Below are 22,186 nucleotides of genomic sequence, written 5' to 3' on the forward strand. Positions count from 1 at the left end.
GATACTGACGTTACATCCTATTGATCGTAGATCCGTTAAACTTTCACCTACGGCCATTAACGACCGTCAGATCTTCGTCGGCTGGTGACAAAAAGCGAATCAATTGTACAACTTTCTCACTTCTATTTTTTTTAATTATAATCACGCCCCTCTCTCAGATTATAATTATTTATAAGCCCTACATTAGATTTCGTTACAGATGAACCTCGATTTCTACATTTAATGCCCAACCATGTTTCCTTCGGCCAAATCTGTTGTTGCCATATTGTTGGTGATTCATATTTGATTTTTCGTCTCTATTATCTACTTATAATTTTTTTTTTGCTAAAGAAGTAATATATTATTGATTTTGTAACCTTTGAAAATGATAAAATAAGACCAACAATGTAAAGCACAAAAAGAAAATTATAATATTGAGAAAGGTAAAACAAATATGAATGAAAGTATGAACTGGAAAATATTTTGGTTTTGAGATGATTTAATTTGCATTCTATAAAAATAAGTTTATGCAATTGAAAGTAGGGAAAAGATCTGAAGGAAGCAAAAAGTGTGGGGTTCACAATAGGAAGCGAGTGTAAATAATAGAGGTGTCAGGTAAATAAATTTAGTTTTTTTTTTCTTTTGCTAAACGATTAAAATTTTAGAAGCAAAAAAAAACAAAAAATAGTCCAGAGTTCGCTCCGAATTCTACTCCACTTTTACCTCTCAAAGCTTGCTCCTTTTTTTTTTTTTTTAATTTTGGCGAAATTTGAGGGGTTTTCTGGTTAAGGTGAGGAAGTAGATTCGCAAGAAAAAAGAGCGATTCGTGTTGGTGTGGTGGATTGATTGGTGGATCAGCATTTTCAATCTCGAGAATTTTTTATCTGAGCGAGAGTTTTGCTTATTCCGTTCATTTAGTAAAAGGATCAGATGTCAGGTCCGGTCGATCGATTCGCAAGGCCATGTAAGTGGATCAGATCTGTTTTGTTTCATTTTCTGCTATCTTTTAATCCTTGGGTTTCTTTCTATGCGATTTCGAGGGATTTGCTTGTCTAGGGCTTCACTGAAGCATAAAGCTAGGATAGAGAGACGATTTGACTTTGTTTCGAATAATGGGCTTAGAGAAGTTAGGTCGTAATTTTCAGCTGTTTGATAGTTCTTGAAATAGTTTGGCTTTTGGCCAATTGTTGGATGTGTTTTCTTCAGTGTTTAGTGAAGAAATGTTAATAAATTAGTAAACTTTATTATTATTTTTTGACAGGTTTCGAAGGATTCTTGAGCAGTGATGAGAAAAAAGAAAGAAAGTCTGACTTTGAGAATTCAGAAGACGAGAGGAGAACGAGAATCGGTTCTTTGAAAAAGAAAGCCATCAATGCATCTACGAAATTCAAGCATTCTCTCAAGAAGAAGAGAAGAAAAAACGAAGGCCGTGTCAGTTCTGTCTCCATCGAAGATGTTCGTGATGTCGAGGAGCTTCAGGCAGTTGATGAGTTTAGACAAGCATTGGTAATGGAGGAGTTGCTTCCCACTAAACACGATGACTATCACATGATGCTGAGGTTCTTGAAGGCCAGGAAATTCGACATTGAGAAAGCAAAGCACATGTGGGCAGATATGATCCAGTGGAGGAAGGAATTCGGTACCGACACTATCATTCAGGATTTTGAGTTTGAAGAGATTGATGATGTTCTTAAATATTACCCGCACGGTTATCACAGTGTAGATAAAGAAGGCAGGCCTGTGTATATTGAAAGGCTAGGGAAAGTTGATCCTAACAAACTGATGCAAGTTACAACGATTGACCGATATCTAAGATATCATGTAAAGGAGTTCGAGAGGAGTTTTATGATCAAGTTCCCTTCCTGCACAATTGCTGCAAAGAAGCATATTGATTCAAGTACAACTATTTTGGACGTCCAAGGAGTGGGATTAAAGAACTTCACCAAGTCTGCCCGCGAGCTTATTACCCGGTTGCAGAAGATTGATGGAGACAATTATCCGGAGACTCTCCACCAAATGTTTATCATCAATGCAGGGCCCGGATTCCGTCTGCTTTGGAGCACTGTGAAGACTTTTCTAGACCCCAAAACAACTTCTAAGATTCATGTAAGTTAATACTTTTCCTTGGCTTAGTTCTATCTAAAGGCTCCTGACATTCACCTGGACTGTTCTGTATTGTAATGTAGGTACTCGGATACAAGTATCAGAGTAAATTGCTCGAGGTTATCGATTCCAGGTGTGTAGCATGAACTCTTAATCTTTTTACCCCCTCTAGAATGGCTCGATTTTTCTGCTTACATCACTAATGTATCTTTCTTTTGTTACAGTGAGTTGCCTGAATTTTTGGGTGGCGCATGTACTTGCGCAGATCAGGGAGGTTGTATGCTTTCTGATAAAGGGCCTTGGAAAAATCCGGATATCTTGAAGGTTACCTATTTGGCCTTTGATATCTCTTTACACACCCAAGCTTTCATATTTGTCCATTTTATTAAATTTCGAAATAAATGGTTTACTACTGCAGATGGTACTTCACGGGGGAGCTCACCGCGCGAAGCAGGTGGTGAAAGTTCTGAACAGCGAGGGAAAAGTCATTGCTTATGCAAAGCCATCTTATCCATGGATAAAGGGAAGTGACACATCAACTGCAGAATCAGGTTCTGAAGCTGAAGATATCGTCGTGTCTCCAAAGGCAGTAAAGAGTTATTCTCATCTCCGCTTGACCCCTGTTCGTGAAGAGGTATAACTTAATTCACTCTCTCTCTATCTTTTATGTTTTTTTTTTTTTGGTAGATTTCTTGATCCACCACGGGTTCTGAATATTCCTAGTGATTATTTTGCAGGCAAAGATTGGTTCTGGTGAAACGAGCTTTGCCGGTAGTTTTGCTGGTTATGATGAGTATGTTCCAATGGTTGACAAAGCTGTTGACGCCACATGGAAGGTTAAACCCGCCGCTATCAATAGGGTTCCATCGAAAGGTAACTTTTTTATGATTAGGTAAAAGAAAGCTTCCAATTTTGGCATCAAATACTGGGAAAAAAAATGATTGAAACACTCTTATCTCTTTTTGCAGGAGTTCGTATTCCTCCAAATGTCCCAAAGGATCATGAAAGCTTCAGTGCTCGTCTCCTAGTAATTTTCATGGCGATTGTGATGGCGATTCTAACATTCTTCCGCACAGTATCATACCGTGTTGTGACCAAGCAGCTTCCACCGCCTACAAGCCAACCACAAATTGAAGGAAACGCTGCTACAGAGGAAGCTGATCTCCTCAATTCAGTGCTGAAGAAATTAACCGAACTTGAGGAGAAAATTGGAGCTCTCCAGTCAAAACCATCTGAGATGCCTTATGAGAAAGAAGAACTGCTTAACGCAGCTGTCTGCCGTGTAGACGCCCTTGAAGCCGAGCTCATAGCCACTAAGAAGGTAATGATTGAATACCAGGTTCAACAGCTAAATAAAACCCACCAAAACTAGAACCTTGAGACGTTTCTTGCTCTCTAAAAACGGCTCCTTATTCTGAGCAGGCTCTTTATGAAGCTCTGATGAGACAAGAAGAATTACTCGCTTACATTGACCGTCAGGAGGTAGCTCAGTACCAGGTCGGTTTTTTCTTCAATTTTTTAAAGCCGTAACCTAAAATTTTATTAAGAATTTGAACAATTATGTAATAACCCTAAACTCATCGTCAATATTGTTTTTGTTTCCAGAAGAAGAAGAAGAGGAAGCAAATGTTCTGTTTTTAGAAGAAGAAGAAAAAGAAGATGTATTTCCCTTCTTAGGTTTCCGCTTAGTAAGAACGAGATCAGAACAAATTATTGAAACAAAACGAGTTTAATCTCATGTTTAGTTGAAAGAGATGGGAATTCTCTCTTTCATATTATCAAAATGTGGAGTCCTTGGGCACAGTCAAACAAAACTTCGTCATTATATCTTCTACAGTTCATAAAATTATAGAAAATGGAAATGTATTTTATTTTCTAGGCTTCTTTTAGAAGCCTGAGGCTTAAGACGCTCTTCCTACTGTAGCGCACTCTGAAGCAGTCTTTCAGAAAAATAAGAACTGAAAATGCAAAAAGAAAATGTTATTTCCATGTACTTTCGATAAGCAATAAAAGTAATTAATCAATCTTAAGGTGTCAGTTTGTGATCTTCTTACCTTCCTCCTCTTTTTCTTATTCTTCTTCTCGATGTACGCCATTACCTCATGTTGCCTCGCCATGGTCTCGTCCAGCGCCTAATTGTTTTTTGTTTTTTTAAATTACAGAGTAAAAACAGAGCAGTCACAAAACAGAATAAGAGAGTAATGAGAGAGAGAGAGAGAAGGAGAGCTTCACCTTCTTGGTTTCAGACAACTGAAGCTCGAGCTGGTCAACACGACGAAGTGCAGCGTCGAGAATCTTCTCCCTCTCGAGAGATAAGGCAGCCTGAGCATCCATGGAGTTGCATTTCTCCTCCAGATCTGTTATCTTCTTCACCATCGCCATGTAGTCGTGCCTGGACATAATCGTGACTCCGTCTGTGCCGCTCGTCTCGGTGAGCTTCCTTGGCATGTTCTTGGTTAGCCTCATCACGCCAACTATCCCCATAAGTAATGCCATCACGCCGCCGTATAAGTAGCCTTTACTCTCCAACGGGTTTAAATCTGAATCGAGAGAGTTTCACGGTCTAAGAAACTTATACCGAAACCCGGTTTGAGCTGACCAGAATACTAACCTTTAGACTCGGCAAAGTCATTGTTAGCCTTGTGAAGCTTTCTAGGCCAAGCAGCAGCATCCACAGTCTTGTCGATGAACTTGTTCTCCTTCTCCGTAGGAGAATGCTTATAAGTAGTCTCTTCTGGTTCGAACGTTTCGCATTTCTTCAACTTGTTTTGTTATTTTTTTTAAAAAAAAAGGTTAGATTTTACTTCAAAGAAAGAAAAAGTCCAATTTTTTTTTTCAAAGTCATTGCTTTTGTTTTACCTTAGTCTCGTTCTTGTATTCTGAGATCGTCTTTTCCTCGATCCCTGACAAGCTCTTCCTCGGGCATCTACCTTCACCGTTCTGAACCAACTGTGTATATAGTGTACTTATGAATCAGAATCACAAGTTGTATTGTATCATAACAATAAATGAATCATTCATTGATATATCGGTTTCTTTACCTTGAAGATCTCGGGGTCGTTCCATGGACCTTTGTCTGAACGCATACATCCACCTTTATCTGTGCAGGTGCACTTACCACCTAAAAACTCAGGCAGTTCACTAAACAAAGAATGAGAAGAAAGGGTTTTTAAATGCGCATTTGAAGATAAAGCAACAGTTCCAAGGTCATATGTAAAAACTTGTCAAGTTCTCACTTGGCGTCAATTATTTCTAGCAGTTTGCTTTGGTATTTGTTGCCTAGAACCTGCCATTGTGAACAGAAAGAGTGGCTTTTCACTAACTAACCGAGACGCGCGCGGATGAAAACAAAAAAAAAAAGAGCTTAATTTACGTGAATCTTGGCTGTAGTCTTTGGGTCAAGGAAAGATTTCACTGTGCTCCATACAAGCCTAAACCCATAACCAGCATTGATGATGAACATACGGTTCAGAGTCTAGAGTGAAAGACAAACACAGAGGTCATCAAGGTTCTGTGTCAAAACCATCAGCAACTCAAAGAAGAAGGAAAGGCATGAAACTGAACCTCAGGATAGTTATCGTTGTCGATTTTCTGAATACTCTGAAGAAGATCTTTTGCAGCTTTGTTGAAGTTATTAAGCCCCTGCAAATGGAAAAACACCATAAAGAACGAACGATCCAAGATGCCATCTTACAGAGATATTATTAGGGGAAAACTTGTAAGCTAGCTAGGGCTTATTTGAGCACATACCACGCCTTGAACATCCAAGATCGTTGTGCTCTGATCAATGTGTCTTTTGGCAGCGATGGAACAAGCGGGGAATTTGACGTTGAAAGTCTTCTCGAACTCTTTCACATGGTACTTGACGTACCTATCGATTGTGGTCACTTTCATCATCTTCGTGGCATCGACTTGGCCTAGCCTCTCGATGTAGATAGGTCTTCCTTCCTTGTCAACACCATGATACCCTTGTGGATAATACTTAACCACTTCTTCGATTTCTTTAAAATCAAAGTCCTGGAAGAAGAAGAAAGAGAGAGAGAGAGAGAGAGGCTTTAACTAGAGAGAAAGATGGACAAAACGAGAATCGAGAAAAGTGAGGTCACCTCCATGATCGTGTCTGCGCCATATTCTTTCCTCCAGTTAAGCATATCAGCCCACATTTGCTTTGCCTTTTCGGTATCAAACTTTCTTGCCCTCAAGAACCTGAGAGATTCGATTAATCAGAGGAATGCAAAGGAAGAAATTGGAAATAGAGGTTGGTACTGAGAAGACGGACCTAAGCATCATATGATGATCATCGTGTTTAGAGGGAAGTAGTTCGTCTAAGATAAGAGCTTGACGGAAAGCATCAACCGCTTGCAACTCTTCTGTGTCGATTTCATCAACGATTGAGACACACCTCACACGGCTATGCCTTCGACCTTTCTTGGTCATCGAGTGCTTAAACTTGTTCGTCGCATTTATTGCCTTCTTCTTCAGAGAGCATAGCTTTGTTAATTTCTTGTCATCTTCTGACATCTCAACATCTGCAAGATCCTTGCTTGTAATAACAGAACAAATAAATAAATAAAATGTAGGCTGAAAAAGATTGACAAAGTTCTCATCTTACCAAGCTTATTATGTCGATCCATATGTGCAACCATTGTATCCGCCATGGTTTAAGTCCCTATTAAATAAATAAATAAAAAAAGAAATTTAATAAAAACTCTCTTCCATTTCCTTGGCGAACAATCAATCGGTGAAACTGAAAAAAAAAATCAAACAAGAAACTCCATTTAGACATTTTCATCGAACATGTTACATGCATCCCCAGACATTTATCTTGTTAAGCTAATTAGAATTAATAACATAAACCAAAAGTATCATAAATCTCACGTTTTGTGTGATTAGAGTAATATATCATCTATCGGAAGATTCGATTCAATATGGGTGAAATTCAGCGGGTTTCTGGTGAGAAAGAATAACACATTTCTAGATATTTTTTACCTGTAGATTAAAAGAAAGAACTATATCTCTCTCCTTCTCACCCCAAATTAAGGAGACAAGAAGAAAGAGATATATATCTCTCTCCTTCTCACCCCAAATTAAGAACGGCTCCAAAATTAACGCCAAAATCTTTGAGAACAAATCTAGAGAGAGAGAGAGTGACAAGGTTTTAACTTTTCTTGATTTCATTCATAAAAATTAGCGTTTTCTTTTTTGTCAACATGGGGCCGTCTATGGGTTTTCTAAATCTGAAAGTAATTAGGGAAAACCGGAAAAGTAATTAGGGAAAATGATGAGTATTTTCTAAGGTTTTTGTAGAAACATATCCTAGTCTTGTGCATATAAGACATCATCATGGATCTTTTTGCCTTTTTGTATTATTAACAGTAAATATACTTCTTAAATTAGTATTTTTCTAATTAGCATAAATCATTTGGCAATAGTACCCGATCAATATTCTTCCAAAAGTAGTATTTGAAGATCACAACACAATAAATGGTATATAACTATATACTATTATAGAATGACCAAAAATATACAAAGAGAAAAAAAATAAACCGAAATAAAAATTATTTCTTAAAATAAAATGGTTCAAAATATAACTTGACAAGAACTAAAGTATATATTTAAGTTTAAAATATTAACCACTGGATTACCAGCAGTTATTTATGCTAACGGTGTGAAATAGTTTTACCCTTTTATAGCAGACACTTGAATATTATTTGCATAAATTGTTGTCTTTTTGTATTTTCAGATATTTCTATCTGAATTAGAGACAAAACTAATCATCATTTTGATTCCTACTCTGCCTCGCAATGAAAGACTCGATCTTGTATCGGAGTTCATCGTCGGAATCAAATCTTTCGAAAGACGCATCCGTCTCCGATCTCCTTAATCTTCCTAAAGAAATCTTCTCCAATCCCTCCAGATTCTCCGACCGGCTTCGTTGGTAACTCTGAATTTCCCTTTTCTCAGCCAAATTCTGTTTCTCCATCTTCTTCACAGTTACCTCCTGATGATCAACTATGCTCTGTTTCTCTCGCTTTACTGAATTGCTCTGTTTCTCTCGCTTTACTGAATTGCTCTGTTTTCTAAATTTCTCAGGTTTGCTCTGTTTTTCCCTCTTCTCAGAAGTCTTCTGTTTCGTCTTCTTCTCAATTACAGTATGTCTCCCCGCCTGAGCCGAAATGATCTGTTTTGCTATGTTCTCAGTTGTGCTCTGCGTCTCTTTCTCTGCTGCATTCTGTTTGTCTCTGGTTTCAGTTATGCTCTGTTTAGTCTCGTTCTTTTCTTCACCACTCTGTTTTTCTCTGTTTCTCATCTTGGCTCGTGAAATTTCATCTCTCCTTGAGCTCTCCCGAATAAACTCCTCGTAAAGATCGTTGCTTTTGCACTTCTGATCGAGGTCTTGATTCAGTAGTAGACCGGATTTAGCGATCAGAGCGATGATTATCGTGTTTCCTAAAACAAACGCAAGATTACGGTTGGCGAAAATAACCGCCGCGACACCAGAATCTTCAAACGTGATAACGAGCTGATAGCAGAGCTTTGCTACTGTAACCGAAACAACAATTATCTCAATCGCCCGGAAAATGAGATCCAAGATTGTTTGAACACGAGACTTTTTTGCAATCTTCTTCATCTTTCTTGATTTAGGTTTCTGAGTAGTAAAAGAATCCATTGGTGAGGAGAGGAACCGAAGAAGAAGAAAACCCTGAAAACAGAAGAAACAGAGGATTTTCAAGCTTTTTCTTCTTCGGATCTCTAGACACCAATTGTGTTCAGTTTATATTCATGAAAAGAAATTGAGAATCTCAACAGAGGAGAATCTGTTTTTCTCTTTGTTCTCCCTTTTTTTTTTCCTTTTACTTTGTTTCTTGAGAGTAATTAGCTTTGATCTATGTGCGTCTTTATATAGAGGGTCATTCAGTGCGATTTTTGCACTTTGAGATATTTACTTTCATTATTTTCGAGCAATTTTTTAGAAATCATCTAAAACTGAAATGAAGAAAGAAACAGTGAATTTCTCGTATAACCTAACGCGATTTTTTTATATTTTAAATTTTTACGTTCTTTATGTTAAACGTGTTACAAATTCTTCACAGAAAGATACTTATACTACACAAATATTTTTATCCAAAAAAAACAAACATATGGAGGGAATTTAAATGACTATATAGTATTACAAAAATATATGCGGTAATTACTGCAAAGCTTTTTTGGTTTTGACATTTGGTATTTTAATTTCAAATTAAAATATACAATGTTATTTTATTCATAATAATATAGGTAATTCCGAAGGAAAAAAAAAACTTTGGAGGCTTGATCTAAAAATGTTGTACTGTATGTATGTATCAATACAACAAAGCTGTAGCATGTTAACGTTATTAGTTACAATATTTTTTAGCATATTAACTTCGATAGAAAATACTTCTGATCATGGAAAGTATCCAACTACTAAAGAAAATACAATAACTAATGTTTGTTTTATTTGTTATATGCTTAAAGTTGCTTTGTGGTTAAAAATTATAAGATATACCTACTGAAATCAATTTTAAAACCATGCGTGATTGATTCAGACGATCACTAGGAATAACTCTAGAAAAAGAACAAGAACATGTTAATTACGAATTCTTGACAAAACCGGGAAGATCACCGTTCACTACAAAAATTCTTATGCACATTGGCATGCTGCGTACGATAGACTAATAAATTCATGTAATTGGCTAAAATATATGTATTTTTGTCTTTTGTTAAAAAAATATGTTAGTATCAAAAGACATTTTGTTCTAATCGATATTATTTCGTACTATAAATTAATCAGGACTTGTTATGTCCTAGTGGCTAGTGTCCTACTATACTTCTAAAGAGGAAAACTAAAATACTTGAGATTTCTTTTAGCAGAAAATATTTGATTTAAATCAATACTCTTATTATTTCTGATTGAAAAATAAAAGCAACATCGCACTATATTAGTGACTTTGTCCACTTGTAATTATTTGCTCGACCCGTAAAGCAGCTGCTGTTATATTGACATGCCAATTTCATATCTCCTTTAGCACATATTTATTATTAATTTATAAAACTGAATGATCAGTACAAGCATGCCCACTGTGCCGAAACAAAATATTATGGAATCGAAATCATATGTTTTTGTTTTTTTTACGGCAATAGTAAATTATGTTCACTAAAGCTTTTTTGGGTTTATAAATATAAGTTAATGTTTATATATAGATATACGTTTTGCTCGAGTGGTTAACTCAGATTTTTGTCTAGGTGGAAGTTTATATATTTTTATATATATTTTTTGCTTAATTTTTTACGTAAGGAATGAGAAAAAAAATAAATATAAATTACACTTACTTCTTCATTAAGAGATGGCGAAATGGCTTGTAGGTCAACAACTCTTTGTTGTTTCTTTAATGTCTTGTCCCTTTCCAAACCAAAAGCATATACTATAAAATAGAGGTGGTCTCATAATTTCAAATTTCAAATTTTTCATTATTGGATACACTTTGACAAAAGCTTCACTTCTTTTCTCAAAAAGTTGAAATGCGGATTGGTGTGTCTAATTGATCATACAAGTGAAACGTGTCTTCATATATTGATCAGATCTATCGTAACACCGAGTGTAAGAGTGCATTTGCAAACGTTATGAAATATGATATTGTATGTATTTTACTTTAACAAAAAATATATTGTATGTATTTTAGGTTTTGCTTTTCCCTTGAAAAAGATTGCATACACAATGGAACATTCCCACACGCGGCTTAGTTATCGTCACCGAGTACATATCCTAATAGTTATTTGTTAAAAATATATCCGATCAGCCGGAATCGAATAAGCGACCTAAAGATTACAGCAACTACTACAGTCTTCCGCTTTACTAAGCTGAGGTCAAAATATTATATATGAGATAAGTTTATATATTATTCTTAAAATACGTGTGACGTCAACAGGGCCGAATTTGGGGACCTGATGAAACCTCCAAAATTTTTTTAAATTTTTGGCTTTCAAATTATAAAAAAAAAAAAATTTATTCTTAAATTATCTATAGCCCCCAAATTCTCAAATCCGGCCCTAGACGTCATAACTTTATTAACACGTACACTCCTAACTCCTAAGTCCTAACGGTGACATATATTGGATTGGACTCCATTTAAAGCCCATTAACGGTGACATATATTGGATTGGACTCCATTTAAAGCCCATTATGAAATTACGCTCAATAGTCTTGCTAGTTGAAAGAAATATGCAACATAATTAACCAGATCATTAACTAATGCGTCAGATAATTAACCAGATAATTGGTTGATGTTTGATGGAGAAAGAATTTATGGTAACTGAGTATATAACTTTTTTAATCGACAAAACTATTAGAATTTCATATATTACGCTGTTATTGTTTGGATCACCATGATGCAAACAGACGCATGCGGACTATGGAAACAAACAACATATAATAGAGTCATAACTTATTATTTGGAAGAAACAATAAAACGTTTGTCAGTTGTCATGACTTATAAGACAATGCATTATGCATATATAGCTAGAGGGTTTCACAAACAAAGTTTTAAACGCCCAAAACGCTTAATTTTTGCAGTTGAAATAACAGAAACAAGCGCGGCCGCGTTTGTCCTGATGGCACGCTCCATGGCGAGCGTCCTCCCAGTTGATACATTGACGATCGCAGTGGCTCGTCTTCGTGCACCTCCCCGACCACGTTTGACTGTACCTTTGACATATCTTTGCTTCCGCTACTTTCAAAACTGCGTTCAAAGTAAATCGCATTTCTTATTAACGTCCATTTTTCTTTTATTTATGCTAAACAATATTTTCATCAATATGACAATATATATAGTTAAAAACTTAAAAATATAGTAGTGTCACTAAACTGACCAGTTGGCGAGTGGAGAAGGAAGCAGATGCAGAGAAGTGCAACAAGAGTGAATGACTTTGTCATTTTTCTCCTCTTTGTATAACTTTTACTTCTTATTCTTGGTTTTGTGTTATATAAGGCTATACACTACGGTTTATATAGAGACATGATGAGAGTACTAAATTAATTAATGAGGCGACTATTAAGGAAATTCACATGGGTTGGTTAATTGATTAATTAGTCAAGGTTAGCCTGTGAACCAAATCTTCATTTCGTCATCAAGTTACGAAACATAAAAAACCTAGAATGACATTAAAAAAAAAAAATTTGGAGTTTACTGTGTGTTAATTACTTGATAAAAACAACTTTGGTAAGACTAGAATACTTGTAACTTGTAAGCTTATATATTCACGTAAATTATTGTGATAAAGGAAATCATACGACATTTGTAAATGGCTGAATTGTTTTTTTTATAATAAAATAATGATTTATGATTTACAACTAGATTAATTATAGATATATATCGTTCGATGATATATTTTGAATTGTTTGATCGTATAGATTATAAAGAAAATAAAGTAAAAAATCACTTCCGAACATCAACGACAACAAGATCCCGCATGAACGTTCTATGTTGATGCTCAAATCACTTACGATTCTTCAGATTTTGTTCACAACGAGTTCTTAATTAGTCACATGGAGTTCGACTATTTATTTATCATATTAGTGTCAGATTTATAGATAATAAAAAAAACTACCATACATGAGTGTTCATGGTCAATCGAAAATTAGTCCCTAATTCTCTATGAGTTAAATATATTTTGTCAATATCTTTAAAGTCCACTCAAATCCGGAATTAGGAACTGCGTTTGAAGCACATAAATATTATAATAGTTGGTTTATTCTAATATGAATAAGATGTAGTTACTTATTTATAAACGTCTCAACATCAACAAATGATTTGAATGCTCAATCTTAAATGTTTTGGTTCATTCTACTAATGAACAACTTTGTTATTTACCATGCATGAAACATATAAATATCTTATATATAGCTTTACATTATGATCATCAAGCGTGTTAAGTATTGCTATAAAGTCTGTCGTGAAAAAAATGCTTCAATGAAATAGTAACTTCATCGCCTAAGATGTCCCAATTATCTATGAAAAATTCAGAAGTGAATCCATCAATACAAAGGTTTTTGTTATCTGCCATTCCAAAGATGATTCTTTTTGTGATAGCTTGCGATAAGAAAAGTGCTGACATTGCTGTGCGGCTGTGACTTGAGCTGCGGAAGGTGAGGAGGTCATTCAGTGTCACCTTTTGATATCAGTTGATAAACGAGAGTGGGCTGTGGACACATATTCACATTACACTCATCAAGTGGCGGAATGCCACTTCACGAGAAAAAAATTACATAATTTAAGAAAAAAATTACAAATTTATATATGATTTTTTGTTCCATTTTAATATGAAAATGAACCCGGATGCGAACAGGGCATCTACTATTATCTCAATGAGAGCAATCGTTTGAACAGATAAATATGATTGTGATTGATAGGTAATAATAATATCATAAATAGGAAACGCCTGCAGGCCACGTGACAAGTTTCACTGTCCCTTGGTGTTTGGTTAAAATAATACTTCTACTTTTGATATTTTTGTCTTCACACCAAAGAATTTTAGTATTTATTATTTTGCTAATTGGACTTGCACTTAGCGTAGATTTATTCAAATAATTGTCCGACATATAGCATTGATTTATGCGTGATGGGTCCTTATATCTCATCTTCTCCCCCGTCTATCACATGAAACTTCTTTCCCCTAAGAGAGATTTACTGCACCATCTCTTAAACTTAGCTGTTAGATTTGTTTTTTTTAAGCAATCTAATTGGGTTTGTCAAGCCATGTTCAAAATATTATGCTTTGGTGTGTTATATAAGTATAATCAAACTATTCGGTTATGATTTTTTGGCGTTTGATTAGAACTAAACTCTACTTTTTAGTTAATAGTAGACTAGTAGTAGATTGTTTAATCTCTCTGCCTTCAAGGCAATTCTGTGTTTTTGTGTTATGACGTGTACGGACTATATAGCGCACCTCTAGGCTGGGCCAATTAGATGAAAATGGGCCTGGGTCCACATACAAGCAGACAGATATATCGTTGAGCGCCACGTGTCCCATATGTTTCCCCGTAGCAAGAGAATGGGAGAAACCAGAGTCGTCCATTTTGGTTCAGTGACGCTCATTGTCAGACAGAGACACCTATGCCTTGGTTGGTAAAATTTTCACATGATCTGTTGAAAGATACTATTATTTTAATGTGCAATTTTCAAGGTTTAACATTTTGATTTTTGCTTGTATAACATATTTTTTTGATAATAATCATTTTGCTTGTATAACATAATTTTTTATAATATTTTATAATCTGGCATTTTGATTACGTGTATTAGTTATTCGTTTTTTAGAGTTTGTCGAAAAGAGTAGATATTTTAGATTTTTTTCCTTACGAAAATGAATATCTTTTCTTACAATTTAAAACATAAATTAATAATTCCGTATATTATTGAAACTGTAATTTCCTAGTTTAAACAGTCAAGAGAAGATAAAAAAGTTATAGAATAAATATAGAGCAGATTTTCAAAGATAGAAGAGCAATTTAGCTCCTCACTGATCAGCAGTCCTCGTTTCTTCCTTCGATTTCAAACGAGAGATCACATAAATCAAAACCAGAGTACGAATAAGGACTCTATTTTCTGGTCATGTCCGATCTTCTTCTATATATATATCTTTGTGTTCATGATTTGTTCATTTTAACTATCTGAGTGTTTTAGGTCCTGAACATGTATAAAGTTTTCACTTTTGGAGGTTTCACATTCTCTCACAAAACGATTTTGCTTTATTCTGTTTAGCTCTAAGCAATGCTGCATCGGGTTTCTTCTCCAGAATTGGATCAAAAGTCTTTTTTTTTTTTCCTTTTTGGGATTATTTTAGTCATGAACTTCTCAGTTCCCTTTAGTGTTCTGAATCTTCTAGTTGTCTTACAGTGATCAGAAAACCTACCCGGATTTTACTATTTCTCTGGTTCAAACTCATTCTGATCCAAACCTTGTTCGGTTCATATATAGAAAGTATACTCTCTCTTTTGTTTTTTTGGCAACTCTCTTCCTCGTTTCTATGTTTTAAAAGATTTGTTACCTGCAGAAGATAATTCCATTGATCTCTGAAGATACAGTCTCTCTTGGTATTTACAAGAGTTAGTTTTTTTTTGTCTTGATACAATGAATTTCTGAGAGACACTGTGTATTGAAGTCACCTATGTAGTCATAGTTTTTGTTCGAATCGAACATTTTATCATCTGGAATCGCCAAAAGTTTCCTGCTTTCCGGGAATTAATTTATTCCATTAGTATTAATGTTACTCTGTTTTATCTAAATTTACTCTGCTATACAATTCTGTTCCGTTTCATTCCAGGTTAAAAAAAGATGGATTCCTGTTGCTACTTCAGCTTGGGGACAAACACCTTCTTGCCCAAAGACAGTTTGACGAATGTGGAGAACAAATTTTGGGGTGAGAAGATCAAAGGAAGCTTCTTAAAACCTTTTGCTTCGGATTCAAGTTCCAAGAAGTCCAGAAATCGTCAGCGGAAGCCCGGTGTTGCTTACGCGATTGCTACTTCAAAGAATGCTAAAGAGGCTTTGGTAAGTCAATGACCAGATTCATCAAAACACTTGATAACTTGTCTGAGGTACTTGTCTTAAAGATTCCCTTTAGTTGATTGGTTTGGGATGGTTTTTGTTTTCAGACAATACAGCGTTCGATGTTCGAGAGAAGAAAAGCAGATCCAAAAAATGTGGCTGCAATCATTCTGGGAGGAGGAAACGGAGCTAAACTCTTTCCTCTTACAAAGCGAGCAGCAACACCAGCTGTGAGTAACTATCATTTACTGATCAAAACGGGTTCTCGAAAGATAATTTTGTCCAAACGACAAGTCTTTGGTTTTCTTATTCTTTTCAAACAATATTTGCAGGTTCCTGTTGGTGGATGCTATAGGATGATCGATATCCCGATGAGTAATTGCATTAACAGTTGCATAAACAAGATTTTCGTGCTGACTCAGTTTAACTCGGCTTCCCTCAATCGTCATTTGGCTCGTACTTATTTCGGGAATGGCATTAACTTTGGAGATGGTTTCGTTGAGGTAAATTTTAACAATATGGCTTCAGCGAATGCCTTCTCGTTTTTCTTTTTTCTTCTGGACTCGATGAATTAAGCAACGGTAATTTACTTGACACAGGTTCTAGCTGCTACACAAACTCCTGGTGAAGCCGGGAAAAAGTGGTTTCAAGGAACAGCAGATGCTGTGAGAAAGTTTCTGTGGGTTTTTGAGGTATGAAAAACTTATGATCATTTAAAGTCTTGCTCCTTTGTGATTCTTTGAAAATGGTCTGAATCTGTTGATCTCTGATATTATTAGGATGCTAAGAACAGGAACATTGAGAATATTATTATCTTGTCTGGAGATCATCTCTATAGAATGAATTATATGGACTTTGTTCAGGTAATATAAGCATAAAACAAATTCCTCTTGATAGATAGTCTTTTAACTATTTTTGCTAACTAACTCTAAAACACTATGACAGTACCATGTTGATAGAAACGCGGATATCACTCTTTCGTGCGCACCAGTAGGTGAGAGGTTAGTTTCTTTAGCACTATGATATGCGTTTGTTATGATTTTGGTTTTACATTTCTAACCTATTTTTACTTGATTCTTAAAACCTTTTTTTTTCAGCCGTGCATCGGATTATGGGCTAGTGAATATCGATCGAAGCGGACGTGTAGTCCATTTCTCTGAGAAACCAACTGGCATCGATCTGAAATCAATGGTACAGTTTTATCTTCGAATCCTGCAAGTTACAAAACATCCATAAAACGAATATTTGGTTCTGTTTTTTTTTTTGACGATTGTATAATGTTAATGCAGCAAACCGATACAGCTATGCTTGGACTGTCACATCAAGAGGCAGCGGAATCTCCATACATTGCATCAATGGGAGTTTATTGTTTCAAAACCGAAGCTTTGCTGAAACTTCTGACAAAGCATTATCCGACTTCCAATGACTTTGGATCTGAAATTATTCCTGCAGCTATAGTAGATCACAATGTTCAAGTAAAAGAAAAGAAGCTCTATCTTCTAAACTAATTTAATGAGTTCTATCTATTGCAAACGATGTAATAAAAAATGTCTTCTTTAGGGATACATCTACAGAGACTATTGGGAAGATATCGGAACTATAAAGAGCTTCTATGAAGCTAATCTTGCACTTGTCGAGGAGGTTAGTTTTGATTAATACTCAAAAATGTTACAAACCTTTTGATTTTATCTTTGATCCAGTCTCCCAGCTATTGTTCTTTCTTTCTTGTTTTACGCAGCATCCCAAGTTTGAGTTTTACGATCAGAATACGCCTTTCTACACTTCTCCTCGGTTTCTACCACCCACCAAAACCGAAAAATGCCGCGTAAACATATTTCTCTTTCCCTTTCTTTAGCCTATGGATCTTTGAGTCTTGATTCACTAATTGGTATGTTACCTCTGATGATTATGCAGTTCGTAGATTCGATAATCTCACATGGATGTTTCTTGGGAGAATGCAGCATCCAACGTTCCATCATTGGTGAAAGGTCACGTCTTGACTATGGTGTTGAGCTTCAGGTGTGAATCCTCGATCGAAAAGGAGCGAGCTTTAAGGACATTGTTGGGTTCAAAGACTGAGTCTAGTTTTTGGTTTTTCATGCAGGATACTTTAATGTTGGGAGCGGATAGTTACCAAACCGAATCTGAGATTGCGTCTCTGCTCGCGGAAGGCAATGTTCCAATTGGCATTGGCCGAGATACAAAGATCAGGTAACAGACCTTAATCTCGGTGTTTTTGTCTGAATTGATTCTTAAACTATAATGTTATCTTTTATTACATTGAAGGAAATGCATCATTGACAAGAATGCAAAGATCGGGAAAAACGTGATGATCTTGAACAAAGATGTATGCCTTCTTCTCCATTCTTGATTTTGTTTTTTTTTTTTTGCGTTTTCTGTCTTTAAGATTTAGGAAAGATCAATACTTTTGAGAGATTCAACATTCTTAACGTTAATGGTTTTTTTTTGTTTTGCTTTCAGGATGTTCAAGAAGCTGATAGGCCAGAGGAAGGATTCTACATTCGATCTGGTATCACTGTGATTGTCGAAAAGGCCACCATTAAAGACGGGACTGTCATATGAACAGAACGATCGTAAGACAACCGTGTCTGAAATCAACAACCTAGCTGGGAAGTTTGAGGTGTTCTGACACGAGTTAAAAAGGAAAGAGATAGATAGCTGTGATCTTCTTCCGACAGAATTATTATGTAGATTAAAAGAGTTTCAAGAGATAGAATCATAGACCTTAGACCCAAAAGAACATTTAAGCTTTACAATAAGAGTGATCGGCTGGTTCATGAATAATAAATAAAGCTATCTATCATTTTCGACTATTTTTATTCTCCTTTTAAAAGTTCTCGACTAATACTAGAGGTTTAATCGACTTATGACGAACATTGGGGTTAAACCGACGTTAATTTATTTCTTTAGGTTGTTTTGAAAAAAATGTTTAAGGGGGTTAAGTTGATATTGTCAAATCTTGGAGTATTCTTTCGTAAATAAATAAACCAACGAGGAACTGTTAAAAGAAATACCATAAAATCTGATGAAAACAGTGATCAAAAAAGGCAGATGAATACAAGATTCTAACGAGTTCCCGCATAACAAAACCATGAGGTATGAAAAACAAATCAAGCACAAGTCGGATCAAGAACAAACATCTTAGGTGTTGGTCGCACGAGTGTAAATTTGCTGGCTCGAGTGAGCAGCGACCATCCTGATCAAACCTTTCGCCATAAGCTCCCTAATCGCCCTCCTTGCTAGCGACCCGCTTATCTGTATTTTCAACAAAATCAAAAAATACGTAACAATATGTCATGTTTTCGTGAGAGAAAAAAAAAACAAACAACATGATGATATAAGACAAGCTCGAGGTTGACAACTTGTTACATACAAACAACATTCGAAACTATGTGGAAGCAAAGAACCAACTCATGAACAAGGACTCAAGCAACATTCATACATAAGAGTTGTAAAATTGCTTGCAATAAAATATGATCCTAGCTAGTGTATTCACTAGCTGATTCTGTAGAAACTCAACAGATTCATGATACTTGTACTTAACATGAAATCAGTGCCAGGGAACAGAAGTATGAAAAATTGAAGAGACATTTACCCTCATACGGTCAGAGAGAATGGAAGGAGTGATGAGCTTGAACTTGGGAGCTTCAGTGAGAAGCTTGTCATAAGTAGCCTGATCAAACAACACCATGTTGTTGACCTTCTCCTTTTGCTTTCCCTTGCTCCACTTCTGTTTTTTTTTTTTTTTTTTTCAAAAATCAACAACAACAATTAAGCACAATGATCGAAAACGCGAATTCCAATGCTAATCATCAGCAACAACAACATCAATAGCAAAACAAATCCTCATCGTTTTTAAAGCTTAATGTTAAACATCACAGCTCACAGAAACCCAAAATGTAGCTAACATGAATATGTGTATATGGAATAGCGGAAAATATGAATCAGATCTTTACACATTCAAATGAAACCTAAAATTCTGTTCGTAAAGTAATCAATGATCTCGTGACGAACCTTCTTTTTCTGCTTTCCACCTCCGGATTTCGCCGGCTTCGATGACGGCGGCGGAACCTTATCCTTCTTCGGCGCCTGTAACCAGAAAACGTAAACAACGATTCATACGAGAGAGAGAGAAACAGTAAACATGGAGAGAGACAGAGAGAGATAGCCACGAACGAAACATAGAGATGGATACCATGTTGACTTGGACGGAGACGGAGTAGCGAACGGCTTTGCTGAAAGATGAGGAGGAGGAGGAGGAGGCTATGGGAAACGATGAGGTTTACTCTTTTAATCTTTAGGTTTCGGACATATTAGTGTATGCAGGCTTAAGAGGCTGCTATACCAAAAAGCCCATATAATGTTTTTTTGGGTTAATTATTAATTCAAGTGAAGCCCATGTAAGTTTAAGTTAGACAATTAAGTATGATAGATAGATTGATACTGAATATTATCGAGATCAAAAATCCTTCTCCTTCATTTCTTCTTGTTTGCGTCTTTCGTCAGATCTGCTTGGATAAGCAGCTATATCATTTACTCAATCTCCCGTAAGTGCTTTCTTTCAATTTTGTGTGTTCTCTCCGAAGTTTCTAATCAGTGATCTGAGAATTTTCGTTCTTCCCTGTTTCGAACGATTCCTATCATGTGATTTTTTGTCACTTGTTGGAATCGTGTTTTAGATTTCACCGATTGAGTTTCCAGATCTGAATTTTGAGCGGCTTTTTTCCTTTGTTTATTCTGTGATTTATTGGAATCATTTTGTTCGGTGAGAAAATTTTGACTGAGTTGCTGTTTACTAGGAATCTGATTCCCTGAGATAGATTAGTTAAGAGAGAATCAATGGCATTTTCTAGATTTATATCTTTAACAGCTACTGGTTACGCTCTCTGACATACGATTTCTAGCAAATCTTTGTTTCTGCGAGTATGTTTCTGGGTTCATCTTCGAGAGTCGTATGGTTAACGTAGGTTTGCTGCACAATACGTGACGGTAGAAGTTGAAAGCTTGTTAATGTTCACTTGGGAAAAAGAAACCTGTGATGTGATTTGTTTTTGTTAAGTAGATAAGGTGCAGAGATATATTAAAGCTAGGCTTCATAAAGAATTTGTTCATTGTATTATGCTTTGCTCTACTATAAAGCGAGAAACAATTCACGTACTTGTTGATCTGAATTTGTGTAATACCAAGAGGGGATTTGACTATTCTCAACTGTTTTGTTTATCATCCTCTAGGGTTTCAAAAAATCACATTAGATGGACGGAAACGGGGGTGATAGTGGTTCAGTGGCCACGCCTGTTCAACAGCGAGCACATGAGGCATGGAGGATTTACCAGCATTATCTAGACAAGACTACGCCTCATGCAACTTACAGGTGGATCGGAACTCTTGTCGTCGCGCTTATCTACTGTTTGAGGGTTTATTATCTTCAGGGATTCTACATCATCGCCTACGGGCTTGGAATCTACCTTCTGAACCTGCTAATCGGGTTCCTGTCCCCTCTTGTTGATCCTGAGGCTGCTGGGGTCTCTGATGGGCCTTCTCTTCCTACTAGAGGTTCTGATGAGTTCAAGCCTTTTATTCGCCGGCTGCCTGAGTTCAAATTCTGGTAATCCCATGCACGTCTCGTGTGCCTTGTTGATTTTTCGTTCTTGCTAATTGCCACGTCAAAGTCCTTCACAGTGGAGTATCATCTTCTTTGTCGCTACATTGCTGCCTTACATGGAGTCATGATTGATAATGACTATTAAATTCTGGAAACCTTTGTGATCTCAGGTACTCCATGACGAAGGCTTTCTGCATTGCGTTTCTCATGACATTCTTCTCCGTATTTGACGTTCCTGTGTTCTGGCCAATCCTGCTTTGTTATTGGATCGTTCTCTTTGTTCTCACCATGAGACGCCAGATCTCCCACATGATGAAGTACAAGTACATCCCTTTCAGCTTTGGCAAACAGGTAAAAACTTTAATGCTTGTTGAGTCTTGAGCATGTTACATTTTGCAACTGTAAGTTCTATTAGCTCTCTTCCACATTCATATACAGTACAAATATATTGCATTAAAATATTGTATAATTTGAGATTAATTAGGCTAAATCCAAAATTATAAGGTCTATTTGACGACTCTGGTTGGTTTTTGTGGCAGAAATATGGCGGCCGGAGCACCAGCGGCTCACGTGCGGACTGATCTGACTAATGCACTAACCGTTGGTCACTTTTGTCTTTGCAAACAAGAAAAGAAATTTGTTTAGAAAATCATTTTGGACTATTTGTTACATTGACAAAACTACGCAGCTACTAGTGAAGAATTAGAGGAAGTAAAAAAAAAGAAGAAAAAACAGAATGGAAATTAAATTTGTTTTAGCTGAGAGGAATTTAAATTGTTCGTGTTTGTTTATTCATCAATTGCAAGCGTACCACTTGTGTAAATATGATTCGTTTTTGTGGCCTGTGCTCTTTCAAATTCTACTAATTGCGCCGTGTAGTTCCATTGGTACTAAAGTCGCATAACCATGTGAATTT

The 22,186-nt window shown here is 36.1% G+C and overlaps 6 protein-coding genes across 6 annotated transcripts; 3 read left to right on the top strand and 3 right to left on the bottom strand.

Moving 5' to 3' along the window:
- Positions 1-672: 672 nt before the first annotated feature.
- LOC18029064 (phosphatidylinositol/phosphatidylcholine transfer protein SFH6) lies at positions 673-4,108 on the top strand. Its single transcript, XM_006411656.2, has 9 exons — positions 673-943; positions 1,241-2,085; positions 2,166-2,215; positions 2,307-2,406; positions 2,501-2,716; positions 2,820-2,955; positions 3,051-3,403; positions 3,505-3,579; positions 3,688-4,108. Exons 1-9 carry the CDS (start codon positions 910-912, stop codon positions 3,721-3,723), a joined length of 1,845 nt encoding a protein of 614 aa, XP_006411719.1. The 5' UTR covers positions 673-909; the 3' UTR covers positions 3,724-4,108.
- LOC18029065 (phosphatidylinositol/phosphatidylcholine transfer protein SFH2) lies at positions 3,901-6,753 on the bottom strand. Its single transcript, XM_024148574.1, has 13 exons — positions 6,695-6,753; positions 6,362-6,611; positions 6,189-6,288; positions 5,833-6,099; positions 5,647-5,724; positions 5,456-5,557; positions 5,319-5,368; positions 5,124-5,223; positions 4,942-5,031; positions 4,694-4,844; positions 4,315-4,622; positions 4,137-4,214; positions 3,901-4,040 (listed from the first exon to the last, which is right to left on the bottom strand). Exons 1-13 carry the CDS (start codon positions 6,738-6,740, stop codon positions 4,026-4,028), a joined length of 1,635 nt encoding a protein of 544 aa, XP_024004342.1. The 5' UTR covers positions 6,741-6,753; the 3' UTR covers positions 3,901-4,025.
- An 882-nt stretch (positions 6,754-7,635) lies between these two features.
- On the bottom strand, positions 7,636-8,932 carry LOC18029066 (uncharacterized protein DDB_G0279979). Its single transcript, XM_006411658.2, has one exon. The coding sequence runs from the start codon at positions 8,750-8,752 to the stop codon at positions 7,853-7,855; it is 900 nt and encodes a 299-aa protein (XP_006411721.1). The 5' UTR covers positions 8,753-8,932; the 3' UTR covers positions 7,636-7,852.
- Positions 8,933-15,434: 6,502 nt separating this feature from the next.
- On the top strand, positions 15,435-18,481 carry LOC18029067 (glucose-1-phosphate adenylyltransferase large subunit 3, chloroplastic). Its single transcript, XM_024149525.1, has 14 exons — positions 15,435-15,650; positions 15,755-15,877; positions 15,980-16,150; positions 16,247-16,339; positions 16,427-16,510; positions 16,593-16,648; positions 16,745-16,838; positions 16,937-17,122; positions 17,208-17,288; positions 17,386-17,472; positions 17,562-17,666; positions 17,752-17,858; positions 17,934-17,994; positions 18,129-18,481. Exons 1-14 carry the CDS (start codon positions 15,435-15,437, stop codon positions 18,228-18,230), a joined length of 1,566 nt encoding a protein of 521 aa, XP_024005293.1. The 3' UTR covers positions 18,231-18,481.
- A 146-nt stretch (positions 18,482-18,627) lies between these two features.
- On the bottom strand, positions 18,628-19,985 carry LOC18029068 (40S ribosomal protein S25-4). Its single transcript, XM_006411660.2, has 4 exons — positions 19,864-19,985; positions 19,683-19,757; positions 19,264-19,398; positions 18,628-18,923 (listed from the first exon to the last, which is right to left on the bottom strand). The coding sequence occupies exons 1-4, from the start codon at positions 19,864-19,866 to the stop codon at positions 18,810-18,812; spliced, it is 327 nt and encodes a 108-aa protein (XP_006411723.1). The 5' UTR covers positions 19,867-19,985; the 3' UTR covers positions 18,628-18,809.
- A 91-nt stretch (positions 19,986-20,076) lies between these two features.
- On the top strand, positions 20,077-22,049 carry LOC18029069 (protein RER1A). Its single transcript, XM_006411661.2, has 4 exons — positions 20,077-20,215; positions 20,900-21,273; positions 21,441-21,621; positions 21,810-22,049. Exons 2-4 carry the CDS (start codon positions 20,921-20,923, stop codon positions 21,849-21,851), a joined length of 576 nt encoding a protein of 191 aa, XP_006411724.1. The 5' UTR covers positions 20,077-20,215; positions 20,900-20,920; the 3' UTR covers positions 21,852-22,049.
- Positions 22,050-22,186: the final 137 nt, after the last annotated feature.

This window comes from Eutrema salsugineum, unplaced genomic scaffold (assembly GCF_000478725.1).
Source record: "Eutrema salsugineum unplaced genomic scaffold, Eutsalg1_0 scaffold_1, whole genome shotgun sequence".
Taxonomy (NCBI): Eukaryota; Viridiplantae; Streptophyta; class Magnoliopsida; order Brassicales; family Brassicaceae; genus Eutrema; species Eutrema salsugineum.